This window comes from Salmo salar, chromosome 05 (genome assembly GCF_965601325.2).
Source record: "Salmo salar chromosome 05, fSalSal1, whole genome shotgun sequence".
Taxonomy (NCBI): domain Eukaryota; kingdom Metazoa; phylum Chordata; class Actinopteri; order Salmoniformes; family Salmonidae; genus Salmo; species Salmo salar.
In genome coordinates, this window is record NC_138295.1 from 30,127,711 (window position 1) to 30,148,596 (window position 20,886).

A 20,886-nucleotide genomic window follows, 5' to 3' on the forward strand; every position below is an offset into this window, starting at 1 on the left:
ATTCAACCCTCTCTCAGCCTCATTGCAAAATGTGTACCTATAGATGAGCTATAAAACTGAACATTTTTCTCCCTGCCCCATGGCAATATGTGTAGAATTTCAGGAAATTAGCTTTAAAACAGCAACATTTTCTCTCAGCCTCGTGAAAAATATGTAGAATGTGGGGCGGCAGGTAGCCTAGTGGTTAGAGTGTTGGACTAGTAACCGAAAGGTTGCAAGATCAAAGCCCCGAGCTGACAAGGTAAAAATCTGTCGTTCTGCCCATAAACAAGGCAGTTCACCAACTAGTTAACCCACTAGGCCGTCATTGGAAATAAGAATGACTTAACTGACTTGCCTAGTTAAATTAAGGTAAAAATAAAATAAATTAGCTATAAAACTGAGATGTAATGAAATGTGTTTGGGTTGAGGTGACATTGGGGAGACTGGTATTCCTGTATTTTCCTGTTCCACATTAATTGTAAGGCCCTGAGATAGACTAGCATCCTGTCCTGGGGGTGTACTTGTACATCAAGCTGCCTCACGCTACAGAAACAGGAGACATGAGCCATTCCGACTCCCACAAGACAAGGCTTTTACTGGAAAGAACACAAGCTAAACCTGCTACGTTAATAACATTTCATTAAAATGTATTTGCCCTGGCAACCCAGTGACCCCATGTATTTGCCTCATGGTGTAAAGCAGGGTGCCATCGTCTTGAATCCTCAGTAGTTTATTGGGCATGGTCATGTTGTGAGCCACTGACTTCTTCCCGTTGTGGAAGAACGTGTCTGGCGTCCATATTTTACTGGCCATCAAGTTGTTCAGCCGCAGTATGTTCATGGGCCCGTCGAATTTTAACCTCTCATCTTTCCAGCTTTGCCGGAAGAACACGTCTATTGTGTATTCCTGTGGGAAGAAATAACATTATGGCTACAATCGACAACAATCACACAGATGAATGTCACAGGTACAGACAATGCCACCATAAATTAATCTCCAAATAAACATAGCAAACGTAATATTTCTGCACTGTGAATATGGAATACCTGCTCCTTAATTTTTAAATAAAGTGGCACTTCTAATGACGCCGTACTATCCCTACTAATGACGCCGTACTATCCCTACTAATGACGCCGTACTATCCCTACTAATGACGCCGTACTATCCCTACTAATGACGCCGTACTATCCCTACTAATGACGCCGTACTATCCCTACTAATGACGCCGTACTATTCCTACTAATGACGCCGTACTATCCCTAAAAATTCTATGAAGCAGATAAACAACAAACTAAAGCAGCGCCTAGCGAGAGGCTTTGAAGATATCCTGTGGTAAACCAATGTGGATGGCACCATCTCTCTCCCTTCCACTCCAGGCTGTGCATCCCATAACATCCATTACTGACTCACTGCGCCTCCTGCGTGCACTTGGACCTGCCATTTATCCACACTGGATGTTTGGTTTTTTTCATGGTGTTTTATTCCAGAGTGGAGCAGCCTCTACAAGGTGAGGTCCCTGGTCTTAGTGTACTGTCTACCTACCACGCCTCTCAGACCCCACTGACCATGTTTACATGTGCACATTGTTCCGGATAGTAGCTCATATCCCTCTTAAGGTCTTATCTGGGATAAGCTGTTTACATGCACCTTTGATATCCCACTCATTGGTATCCCTGTATCCATGAATAAACAGAATATTCCTAATTTAAGTGTATGGGTTAAATTGAATAGTAATTGAAATATGGACACCTGCTGCAGGCCTATAATCTCTCACATGTAGCGTAATCTAGTCTTAACTCCTGCAGAATTATGCATTTCTTGCAGTGAAATTATTCAACAAATGTTAATTTTGTCTCAGGAACATATGATTTCTTTCTTTCAGCATCTCTCGAGAAAATGTGAATGTTTGTGTAAGGTGTTATCTTTAACACTTATGCAAAAAGGCAGTTTTTCAACCACATAAAATATGCACCCAAGATGACTTGAAGTCTTATCAGAAATGTGTTTCATTGTTTTCTCAGCTTTTCATTTCCTTAAAACTGGTCAAACTGATGACATTTTGCACAGGACCAATCTTTCCACTGTTGCATTTTCCCCCACGGCCCCTAAACAAAACAGACCACTTTACCAGTGTTAACTCGATTACTAATGCATTCAGTCTATCGATGTAAGATATTATTCTGGTGAGCACTACTTTATTTAGTCTTCTGGGCAACAAGTTATGACAGAAGAGAAGCTGCATGTATCAAACTATAGTTGACAAACAAATGTCAGAAATTGTAAGCAGAAACTTGTCTAAATTTGGGGTGAAAGTTGCCAGTAGTAAATAATAGTAGGGGAATTATAGTAGGCTAAATTATTATGGTGGATCGAACTGCGCAGGTAGCCTTCTTTTTGAAGTGATTTATTTGACAATCAAATGAAAACATCACACAACACCCATGAAATGTGAAACAGCCTGTGCAGAGTGCAAAAGCGACAGTAAACAGGATAAGATGTTTACATGCCACACTATCCTGTCTTAGATCATCATATCCCAGGAATCTAATCCGTCCTTCTCCAAATCCTGCCCTCAAAAGGATACCTGGCTTGTTAAGGGCTCCAGGGCAAACGGTATGCGTTTTGGTGTGTTCAAAATCATATGAGCTGGGGAACAAAATACAGTATAGGCCTTAGGTGTGATGTCCAGCATATTACATCTTATGAGACCACATGGGCAATGCAAACGGTCAATTCATCATTCTTTAGCCACTAGGAATTTGATGGCAATAACAGATAATGTATTATGCGCTTTATATATCTTTTATATGCAGCTCGTTTAGTCCACTGGACAATGTTTGGGATTTCCCTACTATGTTGAGTTATCATTCATATATCCCAGCTTCCAACAACCATGCACAAATCCTTATTCTATAAATGCAAAGCACAAATTTTAATAAATAAGAATACAGTTAGTCTCCCTAGGATTTTAAGTCATGGCTTTGCATCAAGATCATCGTACACATCTTACGTTAATGCTCCTTGCCATGATATGGAACACTCGCCTACTGAATACTTAATAGTTGTCCGTAATGTATATTTTGCTATTCCATTAATGAGCTTTTGAATTATGCATTGCATTTCAAACATCATAAATGTTTAATCATTAGCAGCGGAACCATAATGTTGCTTTACAGAATGGCTTGTGCTGGATATTGTCATTTTAAAGGGTGTGTATTTTTTCAAAAACAAGCCCGCGATAAATGAAGAAGTGACTTGAATAAAGAGTAGATTTTCAATAATTCATAAGACAAAACTGTCGAAGGAAGAGGGAGAGCGAGAGTCCAATCAAAAACACATATTTTGACCAATGGGTAAAATAATAATGTTACTTGTGTAGATACTCCTCCAAGAAAACCAATGGTCCAAACCCCATGTCTATATCATAATATGTTTAAAAGTTATTGGAGCTTTTACCCTTGTAGGGTGGCCCAATTTAGGGTGACTAAATCAATGGATGCCAGAGAGAAAAAGTGGTAAAAATTCTACCTGACAGGCTCACTTTCCCAATAAAGTTGTCATCTTTCTCTGAAATCCGCAGGACATAAAACAATATAGAGGTAAGATGGATATCGATTTTGAGACATGACATTTTTGTATACGCTTTTCATATTAACTTGAAATTCCTGTTATTTTTTCAAATATTTCTCACAAAAACAAGCATATCTATGCCTTTACCAAGCCTTTTTCATTTTCAAAGCCTTTTATATTTAATTAATCTTGTGTCATGCAAATGTTACTTTAAGCAATCCACAGAAACAACTTTGAAGATGACAACCACAAAATATGAAATCCTCAAAAGTTGTTACGGGAAACCTGCCAACTGAGCTCGGTGCTTATTATTGGATGCATTAAGTTGCGAAATCCGACTTTCTAGATATAATGTTAATGATATGTTAGAGAAAGACCCAACTGAACGATTCAGAACATGAATAATCATATTTGTCTTGGTAAATGTATTTTATAACATAAGGAAGTGAAATTTCATCCCCAAAGTGTATTTTCACCCTAAAATGTGTCAATGTGTTGTCACGAGGGGACAAAAATGCATGGGGATGAGCTCCAGGAAAGAAACATTTATGGACAATTCTGCCCTTGAAAAGAAACTAAGAAAACATTAAAAGAAGGGAATGATAGGAGAACTAGATACATACATAGATACATACATACATACATCTCAAGTTCTCCTATCATTCCCTTCTTTTAATATTTTCTTATTTTCTATATGTAGCTGTACCAAACGGAGGCCAGACAGTGAAATAGCAGTCAGGATGAAAAAGAGTAGAACACGGTAGCTAAGGTAGAGACACAATGGGAATATAGACCAAATCTTAAGGAGTCAGGGTTACTGGGGCTTTGTTGCTTCACTATTGCCAAGCTAAGCTGCTTGGAACGAACACAAACACCGGTCCCATTCATTTGGCACCAAACTGAAGAAAACAGACCGAAACAGGAATGGGCAAACGGAACATGTTTAATAAGAAACGCTCCTTTTCATTTTCAGTTTCAAAACGTTTTGTTATGGTGTGCCCTAATGAATACGACCAGAACTAAGTGGTCCAAATAAGCGACAAAAAGGAAAATGGTTCACAATGGTGCCAAGGTTTTGCAATGAAGCGGTAAACAAAACATAGAATGACAAAAATCATTATTTGTTTATTCTGTGGTGTTATGTAGTATTTAAACTAAGGGCTCAGTTCCACCAAAGTTCTGTGTAGTACCATATTATCCTGTTATCTGTTATCCTGCCTATTGATTTGTTTATTCTCTTATCCTACCCATTTACTCTGCGTTTTGATTGCAAAACACTACAGAAACTAATCACAAGAACCAATTTGGTCCTTTACCCTCCTAACATGTTTATCACAATTGAGTTTCCATGGTTATCAGTTGCAGAGACTTCTGAATAGTGGTACAATGATTCAGATAAAACTAATTTCCCTACATACAGATACGCTATTTTAAATTGAAAAGTTTCTCATAGCAGGAAAATAATCCGGCAGCAACAGGAAATATAAATTATTATGTGGATTATAATTAATGGATATTTCTGTTAAGTGGAAATTACAAACTTTTGAAGCCTTTTTAAACCTCGAATACATTACAAGCTCACTTTATATGATGAATGTGTAACCAGGCCAACCCAGCACAGCTCAGTTTGGGAACAAGGTACTTGTAAGACTGGAATGTGGTCTCACCATGTCTGTATCTGAAACTGGGCCAAAGCTGGTGACGTAGACATTGGTATTCACCTCTGTTATACGATCTGAAAAACATAAAGATAATTAATATAGAACAAAACAAAGTCTGATCACGAGACCATTTCTTCCTGGCTGGACATGAATAAACCTGGAAAAAATACTATTATTACAGATTTAAGTAGGACTGTAGCTCATCCTTTGAGTGGCATTTCCCTGCCTTGCAATAAAACATCACTTAGACTTTTACACCTAACACCATCCTATCAGGCCTGCCTGTAACACCATCCTATCAGGCCTGCCTGTAACACCATCCTATCAGGCCTGCCTGTAACACCATCCTATCAGGCCTGCCTGTAACACCATCCTATCAGGCCTGCCTGTAACACCATCCTATCAGGCCTGCCTTTATTCAGAGCGAGTGAAAACAGTACACACATTTTGCTTTCTCTCCTGAGTTCTTCTTTCATTAAGTTAAATCTAACATGCTTGGGTAATTTCTTAAAAAAGCTTTCAGACTTAACGGCTATGTTATCCACTCTCTGCTGCACACACAGTCACTTACACATAGTAACTCAGACACACACCCAGTAACTCTCCCTCTCACTCTCTCTCTCACACACAACACACACAGTAACTCACAAGACACATACAGTCACTTACACCCAGTAACTCAGAAACACAGTAACTCACACGACACACAGTAACTCCCACAGTAACTCACACACAGTAACTCACACACAGTAACTCACATGTATTCTAAAGAGCTTCTCATTGGCCTAAAATAAAGTGAGTGCTCTCATGCAAGGTGACTAGGCAAGGCAAAACAGGCCCAGTGCACTCACCACTCCCTGTTCACTGCGTCTGCTGACAAAATGCATCCAGACAGGTAATGGATATGCTTAGTTATTTATGAAGTAGTGCATATTGAGAGAAACAGGCAGATCGGTGGGTAATGTGTGCAATAAATGTAGCAATACATACACTGGATTGCATGATAAAGTAGGTGTTTACGTGTGTAAACCAGACACGTGCAGACACACAATAGATGAAGAAAATACACCAGAGGTGTAGAAATCTGAAATATGACACCAGTGACAGTGACCCCGATGTACCCCATCTTAATGCACTGTTTTAATGTGAAGCCTTTACAATGCAGTAATACCATAGTTATCCTGTGGATAGAGACCCTATAATACACTGCTCTATGATTCTATGGTCATAACTACAGTCAATAACTCCATAGAACCAGATCACCAATAACAGCAGACGTGGTGCGTGTTCATATTCGATGGAACATTAAACCAAATCGTGAAAAACAAAACAAATGATGCATACTTAATACCAGCCCAAGTACAAAGGAGCGTCCCTTGGGGACAAATCACTTGTTTATTACATTGGATTCTTTTCAGAGTGCATTTGAATCCCAAAGATGTGAGGCCACTTTATTTATCGTACCATGTAGTGCAGGTTCACTTCTTCAGCTCAGACGGACCAAAGCGAGTGGTTTAGTCATGTTCCCTTACAGCTTGTCATTTATGTGATTTAGAGCTGTCAACTGTCTAAACTAAGTGACAATAGTAAACACCCAAACTGAAGACGCGTGCACTATTTATAGTTGAATACAAAAATAGCATCTATCTATAAAGTGAGATATTGTTCTTTCAATTAACGTAGAACAGGGTTGAATTAAGACAAAAGGGTTGACAATCATACCCAGCCTTCTTTAACTCTATATTAAGGACAACTAAATGAACTAGGAAGCATGTATATGACCTGCCTGGAAGGTCAACTTTAGATATCCTCCAATATAGCTGCTCTGAATGACATGAATAGTTCCACAACACTGTGTTGACAGAGGATACAACTCATTAGTTTGGAGTGTCAGGAATTCAGGCGATTCCCTAGGTGCACATGTGAGGGGGTGGGGTTGTGTGCTCCTGACCCTCGTACAGACCAGTGAGCAGCTAGCCCTGGTTAAAATAATCCGGCTGGAAACCCAGAGGATTAAAAGGGCAGGTTTGCAGGCTATTCTGCTGCTACTGCTTCTGCATTGGGTAGTCTTCAACAACAGCTCACCCACACAGATTCTGTTTTAGCGATTAGTAGTGACGTTGTTTCGGCTAGTGGCTACGATACATTTAAAGAAAACCTGGACACAAAGCAAAGAGAACTCTTGGAGAAATTATAGGGGGAAAATGTAATGCACTTTCTAAAGAAAGGCAGACACTATTAATCTGCATCATGAAAATATTCAGTTATTTATCGCTTTCGAATACAAGTTAAATGACTCTCTGGGATCCAACGTCTGTCAAACAGATAGCAAAACAAATGCAGCCTAGGCATCAATTAATATTTTCTTCATAAGCCACTCAATTTTGGGTTACATAAGTCTGTGGATGATTCCGTACCTCTAGGCATGAAGACATTTTTCCCAGAGAGAAAGTATGTCAGTGCTACTGTACCACATACTGCCATCCAGGCCTTTCCCCGACGCCAAAGACTATCACCATATGGCTGATGCTGTTCTGGGCTGATGGCCCCTTGAATATCTGTTTAAATGTAAAATGACACCAGATCCTGTGGGAGGCCCAGGCTCTGGGCCACCTGGAAATCAAATCAAATGAGATACAGAGGGATGGAGTGAGAGGATGGAGGAGGGAGGCAGATGCATTTTTTCATGAAGGTAGGAGATGCTTTCATAGCCATACATAATAATTACACTTAAAATGATTTCTCTATGAATTGTTGTAGTAGTAGTAGTAGTAGTAGCAGCGGTAGTAGTATTAGCGGTAGTAGTAGTAGTAATAGTAGTAGTAATAGTATTAGCGGTAGTAGTAGCAATAATAGTAGTAGCATCTCACAAAGACACTACACTTCAAGCAATAACTACAGTAATTGGCCCTACAATTCCACTTCTTCGCAATGCTTCTAAATATAACATTTGCTTTGTTGTTTAACATCACACCTAGAGACTCATTCACCTTCAGCTCAACCTTCCTCTAGAAGGCAGCATGATCATTATGTGAAGGTTTCTGCCAACAGTGTTTGGCTTTTTATGAGCTTGTTAAAAGGCTAGAACACAAAAACACACACAGTTACGCACACCTCTCGGAGGAGGGAACGCAACACCCTGCTACACGCAACTCCCCGTGGAGTGAAAGAGGTAAGTGACTGTAGATGCGGGTAAGGATGTGAGACAGAAAATTTTACCATTAACAGGGAATTTATTCCTTCACACAGTAATTTGGGGAAAAAGGGGCTGGACGGAAAGAGCCCCTCTCCTACCTTACCTGCCTACCCACTACTTATCTATTCTTAACGCCACCTGGCGTGATAACCAAAATACAGGGAGTGATCCGCCCAGTTCCTACCTAGTGTGCATAGACAAGAGTACATACTACGGGTATATGTATGCCCGCAGGCCTCTTACCTAAGCACTCCCAAGGTGCCTTCCCCTTCCCCCCTGGGAACAAAAACAGAATAATTACTAACGTAAGTAATCAATTTAAATAATCAAAACAGTCCTTGTGACAAAAACATACCTCAGCAGGACCGGTTACAAAATACTTTACAAAAACCTTTGGGCAACAACCAACACAGGACATCAAAGAAGCTTTATCTGAGCAACAACCAACACAGAACATACCAATAAGCTCTCCCTTTGAGCAACAACCAACACAGAACATACCAATAAGCTCCCCTCCAAACAAAGGAACACTGGCTTATAAAACTGCAGAAGGAGTCTGCAATTAAAGACAGCTGTATCCTTTGATGAGAGGGCGGGGTCAGAGCTCCAAATATCGATGGGGCCGACCAATCAGCTGCTTTGGACTTCAGGAAGCCATCCTGAAACACATACATACAAACAAACCCACAACACAGAAACTGGGGAACGTAACACACACGGTGAGGTGTCCAGGGGGTGAGAGATGACTCCTGGGTCTAGCTACCCACTAGCCACATACATAGTTAATTACATGGAATGACCCGGTGGTGGTCAACAATGAGACATCTGATACATCAACCAATGTCCATGATGACGCCTGAGGGCCGGTGTTCCATCACACAACACCTCCCCACCAGAACGTGTTCCCCTTAAAGATCTTAAGGGAAATTTTGGAGCTAAACTGTGAAAATATGAACACTTTGTGGTAAATTGTATTTATGAACAAATGACACAAAGAAAAACATGGATGTCGCAGTATCAGAGTCTTTAAAGAAAATATCACCACAACTATTCAGGTTACTAGTACTGTATCTCTGTTGACACTAGCATGGTATCAGGTTACTAGTACTGTATCTCTGTTGACACTAGTATGGTATCAGGTTACTAGTACTGTATCTCTGTTGACACTAGTATGGTATCAGGTTACTAGTACTGTATCTCAGTTGACACTAGTATGGTATCAGTTTACTAGTACTGTATCTCTGTTGACACTAGCATGGTATCAGGTTACTAGTACTGTATCTCTGTTGACACTAGCATGGTATCAGGTTACTAGTACTGTATCTCAGTTGACACTAGTATGGTATCAGGTTACTAGTACTGTATCTCAGTTGACACTAGTATGGTATCAGGTTACTAGTACTGTATCTCTGTTGACACTAGTATGGTATCAGGTTACTAGTACTGTATCTCTGTTGACACTAGTATGGTATCAGGTTACTAGTACTGTATCTCTGTTGACACTAGCATGGTATCAGGTTACTAGTACTGTATCTCTGTTGACACTAGCATGGTATCAGGTTACTAGTACTGTATCTCTGTTGACACTAGTATGGTATCAGGTTACTAGTACTGTATCTCTGTTGACACTAGTATGGTATCAGGTCATTTTGTCAAATCACCACCATAATAAGAGTTGTCCAGTACAATGTCCCGTATTTCTGTGTTAATATTTCTGAACAACATACAGATTCTTTAGACATTCAGATTCTTTAGTGAAAAAATGCATACTGAGGGAAAATAGAGCCCCTCTACAAATTATTACTAACCCAAACACAGTGGGGGAAAAGGAGCCTTCTAAGCCATCAGAGAAGGGCTCAGGATTTATAAAATAATGATTATGATAATATAGTGCCTTCGGAAAGTATTCAGACCCCTTGACTGCTTCCACATTTTGTTACGTTACAGCCTTATTCAACATAAAGATTTTTTTTTTTTAAATCCTCATCAATCTAAACACAATACTCTATAATGACAAAGTGAAAACAGGTTTTTTAAATTTTTTGCAAATGTATTAAAACCCTTATTCAGTTAAGTATTCAGACCCTTTGCTATGCGACCCGAAATTGAGATCAGGTGCATCCTTTTTCCATTGATCATCCTTGATATGTTTCAACAACTTGATTGGAGTCCACCTGTGGTAAATTCAATTGATTGGACATGATTTGGAAAGGCACATACCTGTCTATATAAGGTCCCACAGTTGACAGTGCATGTCAGAGCAAAAACCAAGCCATTAGCTCGAAGGAATTGTCTGTAGAGCTACGAGACAGGATTGTGTCGAGGCACACATCTGGGGAAGAGTACAAAAACATTTATGCAGCATCAAAGGTCCGCAAGAACACAGTGGCCGCCATCATTCTTAAATGGAAGAAGTATGGAATCACCAAGACTCTTACTAGAGCTGGCCTCCTGGCCAAACTGAGCAATCGGGGGAGAAGGGCCTTGGTCAGGCAGGTGACCAAGAACCCGATGGTCACTCTGATAGAGAGCAAAGTACAGAGCAAAGAACAGAGAGATCATTGATGAAAACCTGCTCCAGAGCGCTTCCAACAGGACGATGACCCTAAGCACACAGCCAAGACAACGCAGTAGTGGCTTTGGGACAAATCTCTGAATGTCCTTGAGTGGTCCAGCCAGAGCCCGGACTTGAACCCAATCGAACATCTCTGGAGAGACCTGAAAATATCTGTGCAGCGACGCTTCCAATCTAACCTGACAGAGCTTGAGAGGATCTGCAGAGAGAAGTGGGAAAAGCTCCCCAAATATAGGTGTGCCAAACTTGTAGCGTCATACCCAAGAAGACTCGAGGCTGTAATCACTGCCAAAGGTGCTTCAACAAAGTACTGAGTAAAGGGTCTGAATACTTATGTAAATGTAATGTTTCAGTTTTTTTTATTTGTATACATTTGCAAAAAACTCTAAAAACCAGTTCTTGCTTTGTTATTATGGGGTATTGTGTGTAGATTGATAAGAGGAAAAAACGATTTAATACATATTATAATAAGGCTGGAAAATGTGGAAAAAGTCAAGGGGTCTGAATACTTTCCGAATGCACTGTATAATAATAATACTATTATTTTCAATGTGTTCTGATTTAATCTCTTCAGTTTTTGTTGGAAAGAAAATGGCTAACACTGAAGAGAAAAAAATATCAAATCAGGATTTTTCTTTGCTGGTCTCTGGGGCGAAAAATCTAGCTAGCCAAGTCAGCCATTGGGTAGGCCATCAGAAGCAAGATGAAGGCATCTGCCATTCAACTGTATTAGGGCAACATTTTGGAGTGACAGTGGAATCAAGCGGTCACATTTTGACTTAATGAGTGGGACCGTTTTTACAAAAATGTATGGAAACTTCTGCCTACTTGAAGGCCAACAGGTCACTGCGCAATAGCGAGCAGTAGTTTTCCCACAGTCTAGCTAGCTAGCTTTTGTTATCGGCTAGTTTGCAGCGGCTGCAGCAGGTGTTATCAAAGAGGATGTTACATTTAACATTTAAGACATTTAGCAGACGCTCTTATCCAGAGCGACTTACAAATTGTTGTTGCTAATTTGTTAGCTTCTCACTTTTCAAGAACACATTTGACCAAAAAGTTAGTTGTAAATGATCATTCCCTAGTGAGTGGAATTGTGGGGGGTTTTGCAGCGCGCTTGCTATTGTTAGCCATCTCTCTGAAAATAACTTGTGTGTGAAACAATGCTGCATTTAAATTGGAACTGACAATATTTTAGCAACATGAAATCTTATTAAAATCTGTTCATATACACCCCCAGGAAGAATATGAAACCAAAAAGACAAATTCTGACAAGCGACCGCTTAGATATGGTCATTTTTAAGTTTTTCATAAATTTGTTGAATGTTTGGGAAATACGTACTGTATACTAAGGCACTTGTGAAAATTCTATAGCAATATAGAATGGGAAAGTGGGCGTGCGTTTGGACAATTAATAGACACTGGTGTAAATAAAACCAAATAAAAACATATGTCTTGTCTAAGACAGGAGTCCACCAGACTGGTGCGCTATAGTCAATCAGAGCTACAGTAGACCTTTATACAAACAAGCCATTTGCCACACTGGCCTGCCATCATTCACTTTGAACTAGACTGGCAGTCGCAACAGCGCGAATTTAGATCATTAGAACGCATTCACCAAAAGCCACAACATACACCTGAATGGATTTCTGCGAATGTGTAAACACCACGGGAGTCCTCTTACATTTGGGAACTTTACAGATCTATTGATCAAACCATTATGAAGAGGTAGGCTCTCTCCCTCAGTTAGGCACATCAACAACAAGATCAACAACTAATGCTACTCAGAGCAAGATGAGCTAAAATCGAACGAAGGAACATTAGATAAACCTCTCAAACTTTTTCAACTAGTTGGCCGTCAACATTGCACTGATAAACGATGGGGAATTGTAGCCCCCTTGTCCTTCTGCAGCTTGCATGCCAATGCATGCTTGTCCAAACCAAGCACCCAAGCTAACTGGCTAAAGTTGGCTAGCTTGCTGGCTAGCTACTTCCAGACCCAAATGAGAAAACACCTCACTCTGACCATTCTACTTGGCGTAGCAGAGCTGGTTAGGCTGTTTACATGTTATCTAAGTGTTCTTGACTAACTATTACTTTTCTTGCCAACATTTACTGACCCCAGTCATATTCAGCAGGTGTTGCGAGTTCGTAAATTCACCAGTTGTTCTGCCCTCTGGCACACTCAGACGAGAGTGCACTTAAATCAGAGTAGATAGCCAGAGTAAATTTGCAAACACAAGAGATAAGATATGAAAACAGTCATTAAAGTTTTTTGTAAGCTAACCAAATAACACCTGCATCTCTAGCTGTGTATAGCCACCAAAAAAACGATATGGAAAAAGTCAGTCAGTCACTCCCCCCCACCCACCCACTCCTCCAATGGCATGGCATCCTCATAGTAGCTAAAGTTAGGCTTAGGTTTTTAGCTTGCTACATAAATAGATACGCTAACCTATTAGCCACGTTATGGCTGACTTGTGACCATCGCCCTTGCTCGTTTGATTGTATTGCCATTCCCAGTCTTAGTTACATTCGTCCGTTTTTGCGCGAAATATTGAGTCATTGAATCTGAAAAAGTGCATCCCGAATGGAGGCAGCAAACAATGTACATGGCCACCTGTGATTTACAACCTGATAGCAATATTTTTTGGACTACCAAGAAATGTATTGGTGAATTATATTAATCATTCATTGAACTGCATCCATCTATTCTGCCAACAATGCCTTAGTGTACGTTATGGATCGTTGAGTATACTAAAACCTATTTTTAAAACCTCTTATAAACTTGGTTTTGTAGCATAAACTGGGAATTGTATATTTTTAAATGATATTATGATTGTCTGTTTGTTTCATATCTGCAAAGTAGTTAAAATGCTGTCAGTTCCACATTAATCTTTAGGTCACCGCTTACTTTGTGTGCTAAACGTGAAATGTTTTTGCGATTAAGTAATAGTTGTAAATGTCAATTGGGAAATGATTAATGGTTGTGTTTTTGTATTATTATGATTGGGACCTACTGGCTTATTATGTCCAAGTTTAAGAACTGCGTATCTTTAACATCATGCTGTGTGTGTGACTGATGTCTTTCCATTGGTCCTACGCAGTGGTGTAGTGGTGCCAGGAAAAGTGGTTAAACTCTAATTTTGCCCAAAGGTTCCCAAAAGGCCCACCTAGTGTTAAAAATCCTATATTTTCCTATGTTTTTATGTGTTTTGCTATTGATTTTTCTGATTTTCACTCTCAAAATCAAACTTTTTTTAAAACATTTTTTTCCTTCCTCATTAGGCAATCTATTTTGTGAAGTGCACCAGTCTGCCACCCCTGTGCTTCACAGTTGGGATGGTGTTCTTCGGCTTGCAAGCATCCCCCTTTTTCCTCCAAACATAACGATGGTCATTATGACCAAACAGTTCTATTTTTGTTTCATCAGACCAAAGGACATTCCTCTTAAGAGTACGAACTTTGTCCCCATGTGCAGTTGCAAACCACAGTCTGGCTTTTTTATGGCGGTTTTGGAACAGTGGCTTCTTCCTTGCTGAGCAACCTTTCAGGTTATATCGATATAGGACTCGTATTACTGTGGATATAAATACTCTTGTACCTGTTTCCTCCAGCATCTACACAGGGTCCTTTGCTGTTGTTCTGGGACTGATTTGCACTTTTCGCACCAAAGTACATTCATCTCTAGGAGACAGAACATGTCTCCTTCCTGAGCGTTATGATGGCTGCATGTTCCCATGGTGTTTATACTTGCGTAGTATTGTTTGTACAGATGAACTTGGTACCTTCAGGGGTTTGGAAATTGCTCCCAAGGATGAATCAGACTTGTGGAGGTACACAATTTTTGACACTAGCATGGTATCAGGTTACTAGTACTGTATCTCTGTTGACAGTAGCATGGTATCAGGTTACTAGTACTGTATCTCTGTTGACAGTAGCATGGTATCAGGTTACTAGTATCTCAATTGACACTAGCCTGATTATGATGTCTGATATTGGTGATACAGTAGCTGTGTGCTGGGTCGGGGTCCAATGTCAAAGTGCACAGGTCAACGTTTACTGAGGAGGAGGACCGAAAGCAAGAAGGGTTAAGACATACTTGAGCAAAAAGGATGGGCAGGTGATTGCCCCCCTTCACACAGGAGAACAGAACTGACAAAACAATATGGGGCTGACATACTGTTAAATCAACGGCCATTCATTCTTCTATTTCCAGGCATAATTGTAATCCCAGATTGATGGAGTGGACTGCACTGATCTGTCCTTTATAAAGCATGTCTTTGTGTCTAGTGTAGATCCCTAACTAGACCATCATGCCAAAACACAGAGCGGGTTTTCCCAGGTGGCCAATGTGCTAGTGCAGCAAATAGCCCATCTGAAAAGACGCCAACCAACATCTTGATCGTGTGGATTGAAAGCAGCTGTAACAGGACAGGGCAGTTTCCTAATAAATTGTTAAGGAGACTCTTCTGTGTATGGTGGTGAAGGGCAGCTCAGTGTCGATGCTGTTTCCTCTGGGGAACCGTTGTTGAAACGCCTCCTGCTGCCTAGACAACACTACTTTCAACAAACAGGCAGGAGGGTAATCAAATAGTAATCTTCCCTTTATAGTGCACGACTTATGACTAGGGCCTATAGGGCTCGGGTCAAAAGTAGGGCATTGTGTAGAGAAAAGGATACCATTTAGGAAACAGATTTGTACTGAGGATTTGGGATAGCAAACCCACTGATGACCAATATGTTCATGTGCAGCACCATTAAATGTAATGAGAAAATATTAGCTTATTTTTATGACAATCACTTTGTTGTCATGGGGGAAACATTGTCTGAACTGTGTTTTGCTTCTCCACACAAATGTCTGCTGGGCACACAGCTACACTCTACATGATTTATGATCACACTATTTCACACATTACAAGACAAGTAGACACATCGCTGGCACTATTTCTTCTGCATGCTGACGGAAATACTGTGAGGAATACTGCCACTAAACCTGACAGGAAAATTAATCAAATGAAGCCAACAAAGTTAAAGTCATCACAATCTGTGATGTGAATTTATGCCATGTCTTTCTAAAAGGTTTGTTCACAAACTGGAACCGTATTCATAGTGTTTCAGAGTAGGAGTGCTGATCTAGGATCAGGTCTCCCCCTGTCCATGTAATATGAATTATGATCTAAAATGATAAACTTATCAGCACTCCTACTCTGAGACCATTTATGTATACAGGCCCTGAGCTTGTTTTGTCATAGTTATTGAAGCCAAGAGATATTCCTTACCCCCAAGGCCGGGTCGAAGACGATTATCATAGCCATCTAGAAGTCTGTCAAGGATCTGTGTGAAGAGAGTGATGTTGTTCTTGAAGGCATCTGTTGTAGGATCAGCAATCACCGGCCTGGGATACAGACAAGTCAGATTGATGAGGCCTTTGCATAGTTACTCCAGAGGGAATGAAAGAGGAGATAAAGTCAAAAGGTAAAAGAACACACATACACACACACTCTCCCCCTTTCCCAAGCACCCTCCCAGATGACCCAGTTCTGTGCTGAACATTTGTGTGCTATCTGATCTTGGAGCAAAAACAAAATTGAATATGCAAATGTCAACAGAGCTGTATATTCATGAATCCAATAATCAGAAGAGGCATACATTCATTAAATGTGCTCTCGTTGCATGTGATTGATGTGGATAATTACTTGGTTAATCAAATGACTGACATATTGGTTTCTTGATTGATTGTATACTAATATCAGTCTACAAGCTATATTCATGAGGGCTCTTGATACAGTGACATAAGTGCAATGTGCCAAAAATGCCGGAACCATGAGACTTCCTGGTCAATTTGAGAATTACACTACCTTACTAAAATAAGCTGTGTTACAAACACTATATAGGCTATACACTACATATACTGTAAGTTGGCCATACAGTACAATGTCCCACTTTACAAAGTGTCCCAACACAAACGTATGCATTCCTATAGTAGTTACATAGGCACAATTGAGATAACTGAGTGATCTCATGGAATGTCTTTTCTTGAGCATTGAAATCAAGCGCTATTTACATATTAGTGACTCACGCTCAATGGCATCTGAAGTGAGTGCTGCTTTTTCAGACTGAGAGTAGCGACTGTACTCTATCGCCACCCGCAGGAACATAATCAGAAAATCACCCACTTCATTAATCTCACAAAGCCCCCCACGTCGACAAAGCCTGATTGATGTTCACCATGATAAATACATAGGCTATTCATAGGTTAGGCTACTAAAACATAGTGTCCCTACATTCGGTTGTGTTGCGTACAAAACTAAAGGAATTCAATTCCAAATCCCAGATATAGTGGTATACTTTCAGTCTTCCTGTGTAATGTGACAAAACATAATTGATAAAAAAAAAAGATTATTCAAGGACTTACCTCGTTTGCAAGAGGAGCGTCAGTGTGAGGCAGTTGAGTAGACATTGCAAAATGTAGTCTCTATTCCTCATAGCTGCATGTACACCTACACACCAGGGAAGACTATACATCATGGAGCCATAATGGTTCAGCTGTTGATTTTGCGTATCTTGTTCTAGGTGTAGGCCTATTTCTACGGGAATATATTCAAATTAACACACAATAAACACAGATAATAAATACCTAGATACAGTATTACTGGAAATAATTCATTTGAATGCGCGTAGAAAAAAAACATACATTACATTTAACATTTACACCATGTTAACTAGGGAGACTGCAATTACAATTCATTGACACTTAGGCCTAACATGCCTCTGTTGAATAATCATTTCCACTGTCTAACACTAAACATTTAGCGTTGTTCAAAAGAGCGGCTCCTTCTCAACCACCGTTCTAAAATCCCTTGCTCGTGTGCAGAAATGTTTTAGGGGTATCCCCACTGAGATAAACTCTACATGATATCTCGGCTAGGCTACTTACGATGTATGAGATCAGCGGAGAAACAGACAGGAACTCTCATATCTTTCTCATCACAAAACGACTTTTCATCAGCGAGGAGACTCACCTGGAATGCTGGACGTAGCCTAATTGCAAGCAATTATTCGTACAGAAATTGAGCCAGATGTTAAAGTTGAACCTAATGGAACCACTACGATGTGCCGTCTCTCAAGATGGAATGAGCGCGCCGCGCGAAAATAACGAGAGTGATACTTATTATAAATTCAAAGCACCAATAGATCACAGTTATGGCAAATTATGCACTGTCTTAATAATTTAATAGCGGACAAATGCATAGTCCTTGATGTCACTGGGTCTTGTTCAGCGTGTCATATTTTCCCATTCTGCTTCCAATTCAGTTTACCTCGTGACAGGGGAAAGGCACACAAGCTCCGCGACTCTCTCGCTTCTCTCTCTCTCTCTCTCTCTCACACACACACACACACACACACACACACACACACACACACACACACACACACACACACACACACACACACACACACACACACACACCACACACACACACCTAAAAAGGCAGATGCTAAAGTTTGATTGCATTATGGATTACAAACTAAGGTTTTAAACAGATGTAACAATTTTCCAATGAATTAAAAACATTTAATTAATACACAATAAGGTTGACCAATAATTGTTTATACATGAACATTTCTGTATCCTTCTTGTTTAACCCAGTAACTACACAACAATAATAGCATAATACATATGTAATAACACAAGGGTGTTGCATACACTGCATGGCATTTTATTAAATCTTTATTGCTCTTAAGAAAAACAAATCTGCAAAATTATACACTATGAGATGAGCTGTAACCATCCCTGAGAGAAAATGGCTTAGGAGGAGAAAGACCTTGTTTCTGAAAAAAAAAAGACATATGACAATCTTAAGGAGGTGGAATTTTGATCCTACTCTAATTGAATTTTCCACCTACCAGATCCATATTTCAGAGTAAAGAGGAATGTTGATACTTCAAAAGGGGGAAAGTCAATGTGCTTGGGAACCACTTCCATCTGAACTATACACATTTGCACATTTAAATGATTTATTTCTTTATGGAAATGCATGAATTGCCTCATTCAGTCTATATGATGTATAATACCAGTGGATACATCGATTATGTCTCCAGTTTCTTATTTAAAACTACATTCAAATCGAGAGCAATAGCCATGGTGGCACAGTGATATGTAGGTGGCTAGTGAGTGGGTGCATGAAGGAATATGAATGAAGAACATAAACATGGTTACCTTGACAAGTTTACAGACAGATTCAACTAGTCATCACTCCTTAGCTGAGAGACATCCCCAAAAATGACTTATTGTTTCAACAGGGAAAGACATGGTTGCTGTAAAGGGTAAGGAATAAACACACCCCCTCTCAATCAATGAATCAACACACTCATAGACAAAAAGATGCTATCTAGAACTAAAAAGGGTTCTTCGGCTGTCTCAATAGGAGAACCCTTTGAAAAAAACATATTGGGTCCCATGAACAACCCTTTCCACAGAGGGTTCTACCTTGAACCAAAAAGGGTTCTGCCTGAAACCAAAAAAGGTTCTCCCAGAACACTTTTGGAACCCTTTTTTGTAAGATTGTACTTAGCCAAATCTCACAATTCAATATAGGCTTTGGGGGCAAAATAAATTCCATATAATTACATAGTGACATCCCTGTCGCTACATTTAATGTCAACAAGCACATGCAATGAGATAATCTATGTTCAAATGTGTCCATCCATACTGCTATCTAGATGGCACCACACAACACACACTCTCTCCCTTCCTTACCCTCTGTCCTTTCTCCCCTCCCATCTGCTGAATAGTTTGCCACGCTTTCTCCTTGATGCCGCTACTGTCACCATTCTCTCTGTCCTCTCCTTGTTCTCCCTGTTGGTTACAGCTACATAGTTTGATGGACTATTAAATGGCCAGCAAACATGTGAGATTTGCTTCCGGGTTCCAAAATTAGGTTATATTACAGCACATATTCATTTGTGTAGTACTAGTACTGTGTAAGACTATGATATTACAATAACTGAATTATAACCTTTAACCTTAGAAATCAATACCCCTCTTTCATCACAAAACTATTCCCCCCCCCCCCCCCCAGCACGGAGACATTACTGCAGCTCATCACCCTGTTGTCATTCCAGACCAGGAGGCTGCTTTCATTGATCCCATTACTGGACATACTTGGGAGTCTGTGACAGGTCATCAATGGCATTTTCAGTCTCATTGCCATGACCTTTGAGGGTCCCAGTCCCACCGTCCAGTCAAGCCTGGAGTGAACTGTGTTCACGACCTCCATGAATGAAAGGGAGACCAGTCTGACAGAAAGAACCCTAATTGGATTAAACTAACGGACAACAATACTTCTACTTACAGCAAATTGTCCCTTTTATTTATCTCTGCATCATTGAGGAAGAGCTTGTAAGTAGGCATTTCACTGTAAGGTCTACACCTCTTGTATACGGCCCATGTAACAAATACCATTTGATTTCAACAATACTCAAGAGTCAATATTCACGTCATAAGAAGGAATTCCCCTCGACCATGCCCACAGGAGTTCGAGGTGGGGGAAGATGCATTCGAGGGTTCGAATTCAAACTAGGAAGCGAAATACAATCCATCGTTCTATATAGGGGGAAGAGGTTTTAGCAACAGCTGGGCTGGACTGTGGTCGACATGGATGATAGTTCTAATGGTATGGTTGGGGATGATGAAAGTCATGGACCTGGATGGTCTGGTGAGAAGGAAAAGGAATGTCCCTGCGACAAGCACAGTTGACAGCAGTGGCACTTCTAGTGTTGAGAACGTGTAGAGGGTGAAGGTAGTGAAAAAGAAAGTAACAATGTGTCAGAGTGGAAAGTTGCAATTGTGTTTGATGTGACCACGGGGTGTCATCTACACCTTATTCAATTAACCAATG

The 20,886-nt window shown here is 40.2% G+C and overlaps 1 protein-coding gene across 2 annotated transcripts in view; it reads right to left on the minus strand.

Moving 5' to 3' along the window:
* The window catches only part of LOC106604576 (gamma-aminobutyric acid receptor subunit alpha-2), a 60,056-nt gene extending 41,700 nt beyond the window's left edge, over positions 1–18,356 (minus strand). The window contains exons 1-5 of one of the 2 annotated variants that reach the window (XM_014199347.3): positions 18,007–18,356; positions 17,400–17,484; positions 16,264–16,379; positions 5,220–5,287; positions 668–888 (exon numbers count right to left, since the gene is read on the minus strand). In XM_014199347.3, coding sequence (XP_014054822.1) covers positions 668–888; positions 5,220–5,287; positions 16,264–16,379; positions 17,400–17,470 — 476 coding nt within the window. In that variant the 5' untranslated portion in view covers positions 17,471–17,484; positions 18,007–18,356. Of the gene's footprint in view, positions 1–667; positions 889–5,219; positions 5,288–13,101; positions 13,306–16,263; positions 16,380–17,399; positions 17,485–18,006 lie in introns of those variants that run through there. The other variant, XM_014199351.3, reaches the window with a different exon arrangement.
* Between the last annotated feature and the right edge of the window lie 2,530 nt (positions 18,357–20,886).